The sequence below is a fragment of the Podarcis liolepis genome (genome assembly GCF_965112155.1).
Source record: "Podarcis liolepis genome assembly, chromosome: 5".
NCBI classification, from domain to species: Eukaryota; Metazoa; Chordata; class Lepidosauria; order Squamata; family Lacertidae; genus Podarcis; species Podarcis liolepis.
This window is the reverse complement of record NC_139556.1, coordinates 37,277,878-37,297,140: the sequence shown is the minus strand read 5'-3', so window position 1 is coordinate 37,297,140 and position 19,263 is coordinate 37,277,878. Positions and strand designations below refer to the sequence as shown.

Genomic DNA, 19,263 nt, shown 5'->3' with positions numbered 1-19,263 from the left:
TTCAAGAAAGAAAGAAAGAAAGAAAGAAAGAAAGAAAGAAAGAAAGACCCACTACCAGCTGCTGAAACACTGTTTCTGTCTCACTACCCTGAAATAGATGAAGATCAGATGGCACCTAAAGGTAATATCTGTCAAATCACAAAAAATACAGTTTCCCCAAGTGAGGCTTATCTCAGTTTCACCAATAATAAATGAAAGCCACATTTGCAATTGATTATTACGTTATTATTTCAGAAGCTTATGGCAATTGCTTCTTTTTACAGGGGAAGCAGTCTCTAGGAAACAGTTAAGAAAAAAATCAAGATAAGGTACAGAACTCTGGGCAGAAAAGAAAACAGGAAGTCAAAATATCATGCTGGTTATAGGGTAGAAAGTTCATGGCTTAGAAGCAACAGTAGCTTTAATCATATTTTTGAGAATGTGTATTGTTCATGTTTTATGGATTTTGTTCCAATACGATACTGGCTATTAAGTACTATTCTTTGCATTACTCTCTGATCTTCACCAGCCTCTGTAATTTAAATCACTTTCAGCATTGTTAGATAATATATTTTTCTTGGATTGGTAGCAGTTTCCTAGACCTTTGCTAACACTGTATTTTTTTGCTGCAGTGTTAACACTTTGTTTATGAAATCAGTATGTTTTATTCCATGTTACTTAATTCAGTTGGAAATGATACAGTTTTCTCTGGGTTAGGCATTTGAAAGTTGTTGCATGGTATAACTTAGCACAGGATGAGTGAATGGTTTTTAATAACTCCTTATACTCTAATCTGATTATTTGCCTCAGTCTTAATGATATTGCTTTTTTATGTTTATCGTAAATGATTCCCATAGTCAGGAAACTGAACTGAACATGTCAATGTTTCCATTGTTTAATGCCAGTGGTGTTCAGATTCACGTGATGTCCTTGGAGTTTAATCACATGTTTAATAATATTAAGTCAATGTTACAAACAAATCAAAAGATAATAAAAAGTACACATTTCAGATATCAAATATCAAAGGTATTGGATTAACTAGCAATATGACAAATTGCAGCATTATTGGTGTAAAAGTTTGCTTTGTGAAGCTTGTTCAATGTATACTTGGTTGCACACTTAATTAAAATGGAATTTGCCTTCTTAGTTTCAGACACCTGAGATTGAAAACTTGTATACACTGGATACAACTGTTGCTACACAATATCAATAATTACTTTTTCTGTTTAACAATTTGACTTTGTGAGCACCCACTCACAACCTCCTGCAGTTCCTCCTGATATATTTTTTTTACAATAACTCTTTTACATTTTCACTGTTGGGTGGTGATCTCTCTGTTGTAAAGTGATCACTCCGTCCCAGAAACAAAGGTTTAAGTTATCAAATTGTTTTCTGCTCTCCATTTTACAGCATTTGAAAATGGTATTTAGGGAAGGAGCAGCTTTCTTTGCATGCATTGTAGAGGGACAATGAAAAATAAGAAGTGATTATAGTTCAGTATTTATGCGTTGTATCACATAAAAAAAAGGCGTCAAGATGCGAGGCAGTAAAATCTAGTAGTGCTGTTTCAACAACATATGGGGCGGTGGTATTCGACTAAGTTTTAATCAGAGAAGAAGCACTGAAATCAATGGACCTAATTTAGTCATGTTTATTAATTTCAACGGGTCTACTCAGAGTAAAATATAGTTGCATAGACACTATTGGATGGGATTTGTGCAATGGGGAGGCGGCTAAGATGCGGTCCTCCATCTCTTTCTAAACTCCTCCTCTCCCTACCAGCCACAGCCATCCTACTCAGTGGTTTAGAATGAGATTAGAAGAGTTGTAGTTTTGGCTTGTTTTGCCAAGTTTGCTTGTCTGGTATCCGAGAAGTTACACAACAGGGCAACTACTTCATATCTGCTATAAGTTAAAATGTACTCATTGTTCTGCCAACTTGCCTGTCCATAAATGTGAGAAGAATGTCATTGTCCTTGTAAAAGGGATAATCACCACCTTTGGCCGTGTTTCATTGTCTGTCGTAATGAGAGACTGCAATGTGTTCCCCCCTCCTTGTTCAGCACAGCAAATACGAAACATGTGCTCCATTGTAACAAATGAATTAATTAAAGTTGCCGTGGATGGTCAGCTCTAATATTTCATGGGGCTATAATTTCTAATGCCTGATTTATTTATTTATTTGTAAAACCTTCAACAAATTTATAAGACACATTGAAAAGCCAGGAAATGAAGAGCATAACCCTGAAAGGGAAAAGAATGGCTGTTGTGGTTAAAATATAAATTTGAATGGTATAATCCAACAGCTGCTTAGGACTGATGAACATAATGAATCTTGTCTTTTAGGTGATTATCAGAGACACTTGAGATAGTGTTCAGAAAGTAATCAGATCTCTTGAGTGACATAAGCAATCTGGGTACTTCCAAAATATATCAAGGGGTGCTTTTGTCCTTTAGTCACAAAATGCATTTATTTTTCCGAAAACGAGCTGATGTGATATTGTCTAAAGGGCTAGTAAGCATTTAAGGTATGAAGAGTTAACACCAAGATCTCCCTTAAGGTCGGATCAGAGATCTAAAATGGATTGTAGAAAAACTATCTGACCCAGGTAGAATGCATATATTAACAGCTGTTCAAATATGTCAGTGTTTATTTTAATTAATTACTTTATTTCATGTCAGGATGTTTTTATTAGGTAGGTTGTATGTTTCTATGAGGGACGCGGGTGGTGCTGTGGGTAAAACCTCAGCGCCTAGGACTTGCCGATCGCATGGTCGGCGGTTCGAATCCCCGTGGCGGGGTGAGCTCCGGTCATTCGGTCCCAGCTCCTGCCCACCTAGCAGTTCGAAAGCACCCTTAAGTGCAAGTAGATAAATAGGTACCGCTTTATAGCGGGAAGGTAAATGGCGTTTCCGTGTGCTGCTCTGGTGCTGGTTCGCCAGAGCAGCTTCGTCACGCTGGCCACGTGACCCGGAAGTGTCTGCGGACAGCGCTGGCTCCCGGCCTCTAGAGTGAGATGAGCGCACAACCCTAGAGTCTGTCAAGACTGGCCCGTACGGGCAGGAGTACCTTTACCTTTTTATGTTTCTATAGATAGCTTGAGTTATCGATTTGATAAATGAATATTTGAGCTGAACTGGCTGGCTGTAGCCCTCCATGTTATTCAACACCCACATCAGGGGGCACTCCCTAGAATCATAGAGTTTGAAGAGACCCTGAGGATCATCTAGTCCAGGGGCCAGCAAACTTTTTCAGCAGGGGTCCGGTCTACTGTCCCTCAGACCTTGTGGGGGGCCAGACTATATTTTTTGGGGGGAAATGAATGAATTCCTATGCCCCACAAATAACCCAGAGATGCATTTTAAATAAAAGCACACATTCTACTCATGTAAAAACAGGCTGATTCCCAGACCATCTGAGGGCCGGATTTAGAAGGCGACTGGGCTGGATCTGGCCCCCAGGCCTTAGTTTGCCTACCGATGATCTAGTCCAATCCCCTGCATTGCAGGAATATGCCAGCTGTCCCATGTGGGGATCAAACCTGCAACCTTGGCAATATCAGCACCCCGCTCCAACCAACTGCATTAGTATTTAATGGGTTTCCAAAAAGGAATGATTTTATGTGAATGTTTTGAATTAGAACAGGGCAGTCACTGCCTCCTAGTTTTTGTTTTCAAGTAAAATAGGAATAGGCTTAACATGATAATTAAATGGACTGGGCATCACTGTTCATGGTACAGTAGTACTTTGGTTCTCAAACACCTTGGTACTCAAACAACTTGGAACCCAAACAATGCAAACCCAGATGTAAGTGTTCCAGTTTGCGAACTTTTTTCAGAAGCAGAATGTGCTCCGTTTTGAGTGTTACGCTTCTGATTTGAGTGCCACACTTCTGTTTTGAGTGTTACGCTGAGATCTGTCTGTTTTTGCTATTTATTTTGTGTTTTTTGTTTTTGTGGCTTTTTTGTTTTGTTTTTGTGACTGTGTGGAACCCAGTTCAGCTACTGATTGATTGATTGATTGATTGATTGTGGGACTGCAGTACAGTGTTTATTGCTTTCACTTTATGGGTCAATGGTAAAATTCATGTTAAATTGGTGTTTTAGGGGTGGTTTTTAAAAGTCTGGAATGGATTAATCCATTTTGCACTACTTTCTATGGGAAAGCGCGCCTTAGTTTTGGAATGCTTTTGTTTAGGAATGGACTTCCAGAACGGATTAAGTTTGAGAACCAAGGTACCACTGTACTTCACAAAGGCTCCTCCTCTTCTCTCTGAAATCAGTGGTCATAATGTGTGCCTGCTCCCTGTGGCAATTTGCAGTATGCCTGAAAGAACTTGCATCTCTTCTATCAACAGCTTGCATTGCCATAGTATGACCTCTGGCCTCAGATGACAGTATAGCCAGGGCAAAGGTCAGAGAAAGATCTCCTTAGTCTACCATTCTGTTCCTAACAGCAACCAGCTAATGCCTCAATAGCACTCGCAGGCCAATTATAAAAGTGACAATAACTTTCTGCCATAGCATCTGGTATTCAAAGGCATACTGGCTGCATTCGGGTGTCATTATGAACTATGGATTATTGTGCTGAGAATTTATTTATTTTTGTAATGTATACAATGCCCCGCTTTTCACTATTTTAGTCCCAAAACAGCTGACAAAATAAAAACAAACAATATAGAACATTTAAAACATAATTTAATAATTGGGGAATTAAATAATCAGAGCAGCATTCATGGTTCAAAGGACCCCTGGAATAAAACAGTTTTAACCAAGCATCTGAAACTGAGCAAAGACAGTGCCTGCCTGATTTGTTGGGAGGGAGTTCTATGAAATCCAAAAACTCCATATTGGTGTGAGTCATGCTACTGGTCCATGGGGGACTACAGTTAGTGCTTCCCCTTATGATCTCAGTGATCAGCTTTGGATATGCAGGGCAAGGTTGCCCTTAGTTGTTATCCTAGGCTAAAGTTGTTCAGCCCTGCCTGGAGGTGCAAAGGATTGAAATTGGGATATTCTCCATGCACAGCAGATGCTTTGCCACAGAGCTATAGCCCTTCCCCATAGTTGTTGGCATCTGTTATCTTGGGAGACAATTTAGGAATGCATCTTTGGGGGAGACGTCAAACTGTTGGAAGGTTATACTGCCTGCTGTGGCTATAGAGACCGATACAGGAGAGACATGTTTTGTTGCAGCTGGAGCAGATGAAAGCATGCGGTTGTGCTGCTACAGATGCACTATGGTGTTTCTTCTTTCTGCACTCGTTTAGTAAAATATAAATAAATCATAAAGCAGATCATTGTGATATCAAGTTCTCAGAAACACTTCTTTTTATATTGCCTTCCATCTACTAATTACTGAAGAGCATCTCTCTTCAATGGGCATTTGGTGTCCCCCAAATACTTTTCTTCACCTCTCTCTTTAGTGCACTCCTCTCATCTAAGCTTTGCATTAGAATTTTTCAACAGCAAGACAACTTTAACTGTGTGTTTGTATGTATTCCCAGATAGCTGCCAATTCTGTTATGTGCCCCCAGGCTTCTGCCTGCAGATTTTGAGGCTCAGCTCTCCTATTTCCTTTATATATTTTAAATCCTTTCCCCCTCTAGACTTCATAAGATTAGATTTCAGCTTTGCGTACCTTCAGTAATATAGCTTTGGGGGCTGAAAAATCTGAAATTGTTACCTCTTAAAAGTCTCAGGACTCAGTCTCAAGTTGTGTGCGTCATTTAGTGAACTCATTCCTCCTTAACATGCCATGTATGGAATGGTTTTGAAACATCAGGGGGCTTCTGGATTGCTGCTTAAGTATTAATGATGTCAGAGGCAATAAAAAATGAGCAAAATAAAAAGTGAAAGAAATGTCAGCAAAAAATGCGTAAAGAGTGGGTCTTTTGTGACAGTACTCACAGATATGGAGCACCAGCACCCTTTTTTATGCCCATGGCATCCATGCTGTCCTGCTGCCTATGGCACCTTTATTGCTGAGTATCGCCCCCTCATTCCTCCCCCAAAATGTATTACATAAAGGTGACCCAAGAGTTGCTATTTTGCCAGGGGCCCTGATGGAATGGGTGTGTGAGGTCCCATCTCTTTTGTACAAGTAAATTTCTGGAAAAGGAACTAAATAGGTCTATCAGGAATGTTGGCAGACTATGCAGGAAAAACATGGTGAAAGAAGCCTATTCCCTGATTTGTGAGCTTTGGACACGTAGAAAGATTTAAATGTGAAAGTATCACCTGCACATATGGGAGATAAGATGTTTCCTACTTACGATGATTTGAATCAACTTAGATTATTGCTATCTCTATATTTCAGACAATGTTTTTGCAAGGCATACTCAGTGTCAAATCAAGACTCTTTCCAGGGTGGGGCTTCTTCCTAAAAGAAAAATAGCTGTCACTAAACTGAGGAGACTTTATGCTGCTGCAGCTAATAGGTTGGTGAGAAGAGGAAGTAGGGTTTCTATCTGTATTTCTGTATGTGTTTGAGTAAGCACATTATAGCACATAAAATTCTATCTTTGAGAACCTGGAATGCAACCCCCCTACAAACAGGGAGTTGTTGGCAAAGAAAAAAAGCCCTTCCCCCAATTTTTCCATTTTGACTGGCAGGACTTTGTGTGTGATGCTCAGAGCAACACCAGTGCAGAGTTAGTTTCTGAAAAGTTAAAAAACAGTTGAGAGTGGTAACCTTCTCTAGAAGACAGATCCACAGTGATAGTGGCATCACTGAAAAGTTCATGTCTGATGTAGTTGTTGGTCTGGGCTTCAGAGCAAGGTTTCAACCAATATCAGTGCATGTAGGGAAGTGCTCCCCCCCCCCCAAAAAAAACCCTGGGTGAAGAGTGGGAAATAGTCATTATCAGTGAGGAAGCAATACATAGCTCATAGACTGCATCTAATTTTGTGGGTTACAAGCTGTACAGGCCTGTATTATAGCAGCAACATTAGTAGAATTATTTTGCTAATCCAACCAGAATAAAGATGCTATATATTGATAAAGCTGCTTTTGAATCAAAATGATCTCAATAAGTGTTTTGATTTCATAAAACTATATTAACCCTAAACGGCAAAACTGGAAGTTAGTAATAAACCATTAGGTTATTGGCCATTATAAAATTGACATTCTCAGAGTCTATTAATCTGTTTTTCCTTCTCCGTGCTTGCAAGAAGGAGAAAATGGCCATTTAATTATTGGAAGGGGGGAAATATCCTTACAATAAATGAGAATGTGATAGGGCTGTTTAGTTTATAGACCAATTTATGAGAGAAACACAAGTGCAATTCGGCTAAGGATGTTATTTAATTTTTAATTGGATGGACTGAATGTGCTAAAAGTACCAAATGTTCACACTATAACCGAAAAAAGCAGCCCTTAGTTTATTTTTGCTTTCACTGTGGAGGACAAGAGAATGTGTGATTTTGCCTCCATATTGAGTTAGGGTTTTTGAGGATCAGAGCTTGTATTTGGATTGAGCAAGCAGACTTCACCAAATAGAGTGGAACAGAGATGTCACTTTCCAGTATATTCGCAGGCCCTTCAAAATACCCAACTTGATACGAATCTGCCCCCTGTGAATTTTGCAAAGAAAAATCTTCCACTTGAGGGCAAACCGCATGATTAACTCCATGTGCTGTTTAGTTCTTGGGGAGGTAGCGGTGTTCATATATTTTCATATACTTTGATAAAATTCACCATCCCTTACTGAAGTAATTTGCCTTCCTTGAAATTCTTTGGCTATTTTGCCGAGCCAGAAACATCAGCATTTCTCAGTAGTCAAAACGCAGCAGCAGCTCTCCCTGGGACCTGGATCCTGAAAGAATAGTCTACATACTATCTTCCCTAATGAAAATGTTCATTACTGGTAGTTTGTGACTGTATTGCTATTTTCATTTGTTCTTCTTTCTCTGAGTGCTGTTGGGGCCTGTGATGTCCAACATTATTTGTGCAGTCTCCTGACTTAGTGAGTTAATGATTATATTCATTTGTTCCAAGCTTCTGGCAGTTTTAAACAAGGGACTTTAATTATGCAAAATTCTGTTGTTCATCTGGAAAGCCTAATGTAAGGATGCAGGCAATGAAAATCTATCCCCCCCCCCTCCAGCTCTACAATGGCAGAAATTGCCCTACGGCAGTTCTGTTCTGGTTGCTTGACTCCTGACTGGTACAACATATTTTTGGAACTTGCAGAATAGTATATAATAAACGAGCTAACAAGGATATAGATAGATAGATAGATAGATAGATAGATAGATAGATAGATAGGATTATTTTACCCTCAGGCATATTTTTAAAGAGATCAGGGTACTAACTATTGTAACTGGAGTGCTTTCAAATTACTGTTAACTGTAGAAATATGCATATCTAATCATCAAAAAGTTGATCAGTTTCCTATAGAGATCTTCAGACATTCTTTACATGAAGCATGTGTATGTGTGTGCAAGCAGTAAGCCCTGCCTCCAAGCGACAGGCTCTCACTACAGGAACAGTTACTATGGGCAGACAAATTGTGCATAGACTTAGTGTGCCCATATAGTTTGAATGTACACTGCCTAGTGAATCTATGCAGGGCGGGGAGACAGCTGCTATACTGAATAACTGATGGGCTTATTGCTATTCCCCCCCCCCCCAATTAAGCTTATTGGTTGCTTTTCTTACAAAAGTGCAAAGCGACTTACAACACTAAACACATACGTTACAATGTAAACTATATATATATATATATATATATATATATATGTTTTCGTAGATTTTCACGGGTACAGGAATGCAGGTTTTGGTGTCCTCGGGTGTCTTCCCGTGTAAAAGTTGGTATATATATATATATATATGCAGGTTTTGGTGTCTTCGGGTGTCTTCCCGTGTAAGAGTTGGGGTGTCTAGGCGACGTTTCGACGAGGTCTCACTCGTCATCTTCAGGCTGGTGCTTTCGGCTTCTTGTTACTGGAACAGAGCAGGATCTCAGTGTTTGAGTTCCTATAAATACTGTTGAGGGGGTGTGGTGTATAGCCTCCAACGTTCTGGGCAGAGAGGAAGTTCCCAGGTTAGTGTGCCTTTTCTTCTTTTGTTCCTTAATTACTTGAGGGATATCTTGAGTGATTTCTTGAGTGATATTCTGAGTACCACTTAGGTGGGTCATTAAGTGTGGATTAGTTGCTAAAGCTTTCGTGTCTTGACCTCTTGAGCTTGTGAAGAGTTTTTCTGAGAAGATGGCTGTACTGCACTTAGTTGTGCTCTGGCTTGGCTTCGTGTATAGGGGCGAGCTGTGGTTTTGTGCCCTGTGCCAGCCAGATCTGTGTAGGGATTGCAGGGGGGTGCAGCATCCGGAGGTGCCACTATGGTTTGGCTACTGGATGGTGTCTGTAATTTATCTGTGGAGAGGGTCTGGGTTTGGGTCTGGTGTGGTTGATTGGTGATGGCGTTCTGTGTGCCTCTGGTTCTGGTGTCGGTTTTTGTGGGGAGGGCTAATTTCCAGATGTCTGGCAGGCGGGACGTGTCGTCACGCTTGTTCATGTTGTGAGGGTGTTTCTCTATCTCGATGGCTTCCATGATTATTCTCTTGTGGTGATGTTCCATGTTAAAGAGCAATTTGGAATCTGCAAAATTAATTTCGTGTCCTGTTTCTTTCATGTGTTGGAAAAGAGAGGAAGTTTTTTCTTCTTTTTTGACGGCATTCTTGTGTTCTGCGATACGTGCATTTATTCGTCTGTTTGTTTGTCCAATGTACGTGGCTGGGCAGACTTTGCAGGGTATTTCATAGACCCCTTGGTTTTCCAACTGGATTTTATCTTTGGGGTTTCTGAGGATATTGGCTATTTTTTGGTTGGTGCAAAAGGCTGTTTTGATATTGTGTTTATGGAGGATTTTGCTAATTTTATCTGTAGTGCCCTTGATATAAGGAAGGAGGGCCATGCCATTGTTTTCTTCTGTGTCTTGGTTTTTGGGGGGTGTTTCTTTTTGGATTAGCTTCGTAACCCTGTTTTGCTGGTATCCATTGGCGATTAACACATTTGAGAGATTCTGTAACTCAGTTGTCAAGTGGTCTTTGTCAGCCAGGCGTTTGGTTCTGGAGATGAGAGTCTTGGCTACGGAGTTTATTTGTGCAGGGTGGTGGTGTGATTGTGCATGTAAGTAGCGGTTGGTGTGTGTTTTTTTCCGGTAGATAGTGTGTCCTAGGGAGCCATCAGGTTTTTTGTAGATTAGGACGTCAAGGAAGGGAAGTTGGTTGTTGGCTTCTATTTCCATAGTGAATTGTATTTTGGGGTGTAGGCTGTTGAGATGTGTGAGGAAGCTATCTAGTTTTTCTTTCCCGTGTGGCCAAATTACAAAGGTGTCGTCAACATATCTGAGCCAAAGTTTGGGTTTGTGTTCTGACTTGTCTAAAGCATTGGTTTCAAAGTGTTCCATGTACAAATTTGCGATGACCGGTGAGAGGGGTGATCCCATAGGTGCTCCTTCTATCTGTTTGTATCTTTGTCCATTGTGGATGAAGTACGTGTTGTAATTTTGTAATTTGTAATTTGGCCACACGGGAAAGAAAAACTAGATAGCTTCCTCACACATCTCAACAGCCTACACCCCAAAATACAATTCACTATGGAAATAGAAGCCAACAACCAACTTCCCTTCCTTGACGTCCTAATCTACAAAAAACCTGATGGCTCCCTAGGACACACTATCTACCGGAAAAAAACACACACCAACCGCTACTTACATGCACAATCACACCACCACCCTGCACAAATAAACTCCGTAGCCAAGACTCTCATCTCCAGAACCAAACGCCTGGCTGACAAAGACCACTTGACAACTGAGTTACAGAATCTCTCAAATGTGTTAATCGCCAATGGATACCAGCAAAACAGGGTTACGAAGCTAATCCAAAAAGAAACACCCCCCAAAAACCAAGACACAGAAGAAAACAATGGCATGGCCCTCCTTCCTTATATCAAGGGCACTACAGATAAAATTAGCAAAATCCTCCATAAACACAATATCAAAACAGCCTTTTGCACCAACCAAAAAATAGCCAATATCCTCAGAAACCCCAAAGATAAAATCCAGTTGGAAAACCAAGGGGTCTATGAAATACCCTGCAAAGTCTGCCCAGCCACGTACATTGGACAAACAAACAGACGAATAAATGCACGTATCGCAGAACACAAGAATGCCGTCAAAAAAGAAGAAAAAACTTCCTCTCTTTTCCAACACATGAAAGAAACAGGACACGAAATTAATTTTGCAGATTCCAAATTGCTCTTTAACATGGAACATCACCACAAGAGAATAATCATGGAAGCCATCGAGATAGAGAAACACCCTCACAACATGAACAAGCGTGACGACACGTCCCGCCTGCCAGACATCTGGAAATTAGCCCTCCCCACAAAAACCGACACCAGAACCAGAGGCACACAGAACGCCATCACCAATCAACCACACCAGACCCAAACCCAGACCCTCTCCACAGATAAATTACAGACACCATCCAGTAGCCAAACCATAGTGGCACCTCCGGATGCTGCACCCCCCTGCAATCCCTACACAGATCTGGCTGGCACAGGGCACAAAACCACAGCTCGCCCCTATACACGAAGCCAAGCCAGAGCACAACTAAGTGCAGTACAGCCATCTTCTCAGAAAAACTCTTCACAAGCTCAAGAGGTCAAGACACGAAAGCTTTAGCAACTAATCCACACTTAATGACCCACCTAAGTGGTACTCAGAATATCACTCAAGAAATCACTCAAGATATCCCTCAAGTAATTAAGGAACAAAAGAAGAAAAGGCACACTAACCTGGGAACTTCCTCTCTGCCCAGAACGTTGGAGGCTATACACCACACCCCCTCAACAGTATTTATAGGAACTCAAACACTGAGATCCTGCTCTGTTCCAGTAACAAGAAGCCGAAAGCACCAGCCTGAAGATGACGAGTGAGACCTCGTCGAAACGTCGCCTAGACACCCCAACTCTTACACGGGAAGACACCCGAAGACACCAAAACCTGCATTCCTGTACCCGTGAAAATCTACGAAAGCATATATATATATGGTGTTCATATTTTTAAAAGGCAGGATTTTAAAAAATCCCATTCACTCAAGGAAGCTACAGATAATCAAAAGCCAAAGGCCTGGCAGAAAAGAAACGTTTTTGCCTAGTACCAAAATATATGCAATGATGGTGACAGGTGAGTCTCCCTGAGGAGGGCATTCCACAAACAGGGAGCCACCATTGAAAAGGTCCGTTCTCATGTTGCCAGCCTCTGGACCCTTCCATAGAGGGAGGCACACAGAGAAGGGCCTAAGATGACGATTGGATGTTCTGGGTCAGTTAATATGAGGAGAGGTGGTCTTTGAAGTATTGGGATCCTGAGATGCACAAGGTCCAGCACTTTGAATTGGTCCTGAAAACTAATTTGTAGCCTAACAGCTGAGCCAGGATTTGCGTTATGTGCTCAGACAATCTTGCCCTGGTGTGGAACCTGACCACCAAGTTATACACCAGCTTCAGTTTCTGAACCATCTTCAAAGGCAACCCCATGTATAATGCATTGCAGTAATCTAACCTAGAGATCAGCAGAGTGTAGACAACAGAGGTTAGGCTATCCCTGCCCAAATAGGGGTATATAGGCTATATAATAATGGTAAGACATAGAGGTTGGGAAATTCATAAGACAGAGGTTGCCCACATGAATTCTCCAGCAAGCAATGGTTGGTGCTATTCAGTGCTTGATAAGGGGCATCCTTACCTTGCGTTTTGTGGAAAGACCTTTGAACATGTGGCTGCCATTAAGCACATTGATGCTTCACCCAAGAACCCTTTTGGTCCTGCATGTACTCAAGTGTTTCCTTGTGTACACAGTGTTTCTGTAAGTGCAGTCTGGAGACTCTCTAAAATACATATAGCTTCAGAAATGATCTCCCAGTGTATTTGAATTTACCTGGGTTACTCAATTTTGTAAAGATGGAAATGTTCCTTGGCTGGCTGTTGCAATATATCTGCCACCAATTTCTTGTGATTGGTATAGATTTACTCTTGCAGTGGTGGATAATTATATATTTAGTGAGTGCCTGAAAAGCCAGACTTGCTGGTTGGTTGGGAGGTCACAGGTCTTTGAACTCTACACAGATGTAACATTAATTCCCTCAATTATGAAGAACTGCAGAACATATTTACTCAAAAAAAATTTTTTGCTCAGAAAGGAATGGTGATTGCGCCACTCCACATTAAGTGGGCTCTAAGGAAGGCATTTTTGGTAGTCAAACCTAAGGCATACAAATACATTGGTGTATCATGCCACTTTGAAGTAGACAGATTGGCCATGGCATCTTTTGCCTCTAGATATGAAATGCCTCATTTTAGGCATGATAAAATTAGTTTAATTGTTTTGAATGCAAATACAACGTAAAATGCAAATTATGCAATGGAAATGGGTCAAAATAATTTCTTTTCAGAACAGCTTCTTTCTTCATGGATGAATGTTCACAAGGATTAGGATTTTCCCCCTTTTAAAATGACCAAAATTAGCTGCTTAGATTGCTTTATAAGAAGAGGGCTTGCTGAACTGAGTATCATGACATTTAACTAAAAAATATGTGAGTTTTGTGCTTTCTGGGAAGACGTCAGTGTCCAGTCTTTTCAAGTTCAGAAAAAAAGTGGGAGGCTAGACTTTTTCGATGTCTGTTTTATTTACTACAGTCCCTGGAATTAGTAAAAAGTAATTCCCAAATGATGTATCCAGATTCTTACACTATGAGTCTACATCTTTGGCAGCCAAGGAATATGTTTATTTAGGGTGTGGGGGTGGGAACTAGGGCCCATTCCATGGACTCTGCTGAGAAAGTGCTGCAGGCTCTGCTGCAGCCTGGTGGAAAGGCTGCTCTTAAGAAACAGTAGGAAAAGGGACAGCTAGGCTGGTTCTGCTCAGTCTAGCTGCACTTGACTCCACTCCCTCAACTCACTTTTCAGCTGCCATTCACCATTGCAACAGCAGAGGGAGAGTTGGGATTGCAGGGTCACTCAATCAGCGAGGCTGAGATACCAGCCTTGTTTGGCTCCCTTTCTCCCTGAACTGTTACCATTCAATCTGGTCTCCCTAAGAATTTTGCAACTTTAAGAATTAGTGTCTAAGTTTGCTTGTTGTTTAATGCACAGTTACCCAATCTTCAAACCTTATTCGCTTTTGGTTTTATGTCATTTGAGGATCATTTCTGGATATGTAGAATGTATATGTATGTGGACGTGCCTCCCTCAACTACAGATTGAAAGATTAAACAAATGGAAAACAAAGCATACTTACACTGTAAAGCATGGCATCATTGCCACATTGATTTCTTCACCATCTATGCAATGTGAGAGGGTAGGGATGGGGAAGCTGTGATCATATAGATGTTGTTGGACTCCAACTCCCATCATGCCCAGCCAGCATGGTCAATAGTCAGGAATGATGGAAGCAGCATCTGAAGGGCCACAAATTCCCCACTCCTGTTACAGCAGCTCATGCTCATGAAATGTTATGCAGGACAAATTCTAAATGATATAAAAAGTTTGTGATGTGGAACTGTTCTTTGTTCACAGATGGAAAGGTTGAAGTGACAAAGGAAGGTGTGAAACTGTGCACCATGGGACCTGGCAAGGTATTTGGGGAACTCGCTATCCTTTACAACTGTACCCGGACAGCCACCGTCAAAAGTAAGGATATTTTGGAGTTTAATCCTGAAGTCATAATGTTGACAAATACTGATATTCAGTCCAGACGCACTTTGGTCAGTTAGCAGTTTTTGTGGAGTGCTCGTATATGTAAAAAGAAACAAAAACGCTCCAGGTCTACACATTTTTGAGGAACGTTTGCTCTTTCCAAGGTCTTTGAAGAGTGAGTGTATCATGGCATGCTATAGAAATTCATGTTTCGTATGTCAACAAAAATTGGTGTTTTACAGTAAGTGGTTTAGATATATGACAGTTTGCAGAATCTGTGTTTCGGAAGTTCAGTCAATAGATTCTGCACCCGCCCTCCTTCAGTTCTCAAAAGCTTCTGCAATTGAAACTGTTACATTTCCTATGCAAATTAGGGGGGAAATGCATTTTAAAAAACTTAGATGACTCTAGTAGATGAGCTAAAGGAGCTGGTGGAGAATAGAAGTGTTGCTGTGATAAAGATATAGAGTCTCACTTACTTTTTCATTGTTCGCATACCCTTCTTTTTGCATATACTTAGGGCAAACAGGCTAGAAACTGTTAATGTGTATAGCCAGCCAGTGCTGTAACACCTATTATTCCTCACAGCATCTCCCTTATCAGCCACCTCCTTCTCAAGATGTTGTTTTGTATCTGATATTTAACAGCAACTCTCTTTCCTCATTAAACTGGAGTGGTGGTGAGGCCAGAACTATTGTCATTCTGAAATGAGAAATTCTGAAGAGAAATTGGCAGTATATTTGTTAGTAATTTTGTACTTGTTTTATCCCTCCCCACCTCCACCCCATAGATGTTTCAACTGATGGCAATTATGCATCTTCTGTAGGCAATGACTTTGTGCACAATGCCACTTAGAATGCTAACAAGTGACTTCATTGTAATTTCACTCGCTCATTAATGCATAAATAACTGAATGGCAGTCATAATTGTAATTAGCTTGATATTCCTTCGCTCTGACAGGGAGGTCACCAGTTAGCATTTGGAGGCGTTTCTGCTAGTTCTAGATAAACACATGCAATTCCTTGAAGTGCAGAGAGCTTATTTAAGAAACATTATTGACTAACACATTTACATTATTGCTATTGCCTCTGAAACTGGCTGGAACATCTGTCTATTCTGTCTAAAGACAACTTGGCTTATTTGTTGCAACTCTGAATATGCAGCTGGCAACCGTATGGAAACATTGATAATGTTAAGCATTCAACTTCAAAAATGCAACCTGAAATACTCTCGAAAAGTTTGTCAGTTCTGGCAGAACCATTTCTCTTTAACTGTTGCATGTTAAAACCTTGTTCTCACCTTCCAGAGTAACTTTAAAGTTCTGCAAAGAGCCGGACCTTTACAGTTCAGGGTCTGTCGCTTTGGTACCGGAAGAAATTAATCAGTGCTCCTCATTATTAGTCTTCCTAAAGAAGTGAGGTGTCAGTCTGCTTGCAAGGGATTTTGGGATCTAGCTGGGTCTTCTGTACTAATTTAAGTATGCTTTGGTTTTTGTTTTTTTGTCTTTTTGTAAATAGTTTTTTGTAAGCTTTCTCAAATGCCACAAAAGGTAAAATATTATTACTGGCCACCCCAACCTCTGCTGAGCAGTGCACAAGATACCAAGGGGTATTGACACTCAACCAGGGTGTTCCTTTGGGGAAAATGAAGTGCTGCAGTGTCTGCAGCATCTTTGAAATATGATTTATTTACACATATGTACACTGGAAGCTTTCAAAAGAGAGAGATTTCACAGCATTCACATCTCAGGAGGATCCTGTCCTTCACAGCAGCCCAGTATTTGATTCCCAGACATCTCTGCCCTGCACGGCCTATGCCTGGAGTGCTGGCTCCGCCCCTCTTCCCAAGAACCCTTGCTCCAAACAACTCTTCCCCATCTGTCTGCTCCCCCCTCCCCGACCTCTGTTTTTTCAAAATGGACACATTTTTTCCTGTGTGATATAACACCTCCTACAACCTCCACCACCCAACTCTGCTATTTCTTCAGCTAACTAACACACAGCTTGCCGGGGGTGGGGAGCAGTGGCGTAGCGTGGGGGGTGCAGGGGGGGGGCCGGCCGCACCGGGCGCAACATCTGGGGGTTAGGGTTAGGGGGCGCAAATCCACGGGTTAGGGGGCGCAAATTACTTGCCTTGCCCCGGGTGCTGACAACCCACGCTACGCCACTGGTGGGGAGGACAGCATCTGCACAATCAGTTGTTTCTTAATGGCCCGGTACATGCAAATTGCATGACTTGAGTCTTGAAGGTTGCATAGATTAAACAAATCAATGGCAATTAGGCTTGTTGTACAGGAAACAAGGAGGCCTTAAATGCAGTGCATCTCATGTATTGCCCAATGGCAGTGGTAAAAAGGTAAAGGGACCCCTGACCATTAGGTCCAGTCGTGGCCGACTCTGGGGTTGCGGTGCTCATCTAGCTTTATTGGCTGAGGGAGTCGGCGTACAGCTTCCGGGTCATGTGGCCAGCATGACTAAGCCACTTCTGGTGAACCAGAGCAGCACACGGAAACGCCGTTTACCTTCCCGCCGGAGCGGTACCTATTTATGTACTTGCACTTTCACATGCTTTCGAACTGCTAGGTTGGCAGGAGCAGGGATTGAGCAACAGGAGCTCACCCCGTAGTGGGGATTCGAACCGCTGACCTTCTGATCGGCAAGTCCTAGGCTCTGTGGTTTAACCCACAGCGCCACCCGCGTCCCTAATGGTAGTGGTACTGCAGTGTAATATTACAATAGGGGAATGACATTTGGAAGTGGAGCAATCCATATATATATTTTTGCCCGAGAGGTACTCAGTTGGATTTTGAAAGGTCACTGCACCTAAAAAAATTTTCTTACTTTTTGCATCCTTCTCTTCAAAAAGCACATGACATTGATGTCTAAAACAATGTCTTGCATGCTCATACACTGCATCTGTAAATGTGTGGTTTCATATCTTTACAGTATTGCTACCTGTGTGTCTCTGCTGTGTTTGCATGCCTTCCCATTCAAGTCAGTCACTGGCATGTGATAACACTTGCTCTTGCATTAGTCCCCCCCCCCTTCCCAAATAATCAGTATGCAAACACACACACACACACACACACACACACACACACACCAGCCTTCTCTCTGAATAAAATAAAGAGTGCTGCTTGTGGGGCTCAACAGTTTCCTTTTGTGCTAGTTTTTACACTTGACAGCTCCATTTGTTCATATTAAGTGATGGGTCACTGATTCAAATTCAGAATAAAGAAGACAGCACATAAAGTATTATTGATAAAAAGCAATTCTCTGATCTTTCAGAAATAAGATATTAATCTTTTTTCTTGTTAACAGATGGATATTCTAACTGAAAAAAAGCCATGGCTCAAGTTGTCATATTCAGTAAAAGACATACAAATTGGTTATTATAAGCATCTTACAGAATTATCTATTTATCTCATTAAATCATATTGACCCCCAAACTAGTTAGTCATTTGAAGTTGCACTACAAGTGGAACCTACAACAAAAGGCTGCAGCATAGTGTGCTCCTGTTATAGGACACTACATTACATTCCTTTTCATTTTTGGAGTTTTGAAAAAAATATATATAAATAATTAAACATTTTTCTTTCTGAGGCTGCCGAGCATTTTCAGTTCTTGTTGGACAGATTTAGGGGTGGGGGTGTCTCCTTAGCCCCCCCCCCCATTTTTTTCCCATACTTCTACAAACCTTAGAGTTCCCATAGCTATTATTGTTTTGTTTTTGTTTTAACTATTTATAGTGAGCAATAGTGGCAATGGCAGCCTTAGCAAGGAAGGAGGTTCAGGGAAACTTCAGATGATTACAGCTGCACCCCAGTCATCTGAGAGGTATAGAACTAACAACATTATCCACCTGAATTAACCAAAACTGCCTACAGAGGTTTAGTGAAAGAGCAGTCTTCTTTCAGCTTCTCTGAACTTTACAAAAATAACAAATAACTCTTCCTGCTCCAGCCACTCAAAAAGAGAGCAGCAAAAAACAAGTTAAACAATGTAAGACTATTAAGGAAATATCACGGATATTGATGATGTATGGAAGAGAAAGCAGAAATCAGGGCAGATGATTAACTGCTAATTTTTTGCCTGTGATTGAAATGGTTCCAAATAATTATTCAAAAGATTACACATTCTACAGTGCCAGGATAGTAAACAATTAAATTATAAATGGCACCATTAGCTGTGGTGCTAATAAAGTAGCACGACTGCAGTGTTATACTCATTTTTCACCATTCCAGAGAAAGTCAAGAGATCAACGTACCCTGATAATTAGAAACCTATGTCGTGTCTATTTGGAAACTAAAACATCACCGGGGGTGGGGCGGGGAGGTGAGAATAACTGTTCCTTGTTTCCCAGTAAGATTTCATCATTTACTACTGGGGATCTAGGGAAAATTAAACAAAACCAATTGAAATGGATCTAGAAAATCAGTTTCCTCCAAGAGCCCCTAGATCTCATCTAAGAAGGTGCCTAAGAAGGTGAGACTGGCAACTGGCCAGTAATTAGTTAGATTTTCTGAATCCAGTGAGGATTTCCTGAGGTGTTTTTACCACTGCCTCCATAAAGCAGGCTGG

At 41.2% G+C, this 19,263-nt stretch overlaps 1 protein-coding gene across 2 annotated transcripts in view; it reads left to right on the top strand.

Annotated features, from left to right (window-relative positions):
* PRKG1 (protein kinase cGMP-dependent 1) overlaps window positions 1-19,263 on the top strand; it is a 634,135-nt gene that overhangs the window by 306,909 nt on the left and 307,963 nt on the right. For both annotated transcript variants that reach the window (XM_083503064.1, XM_083503065.1), the window contains one exon: window positions 14,563-14,676. In XM_083503064.1, the coding sequence (XP_083359190.1) occupies window positions 14,563-14,676 (114 nt within the window). The remainder of the gene's footprint in view (window positions 1-14,562; window positions 14,677-19,263) is intronic.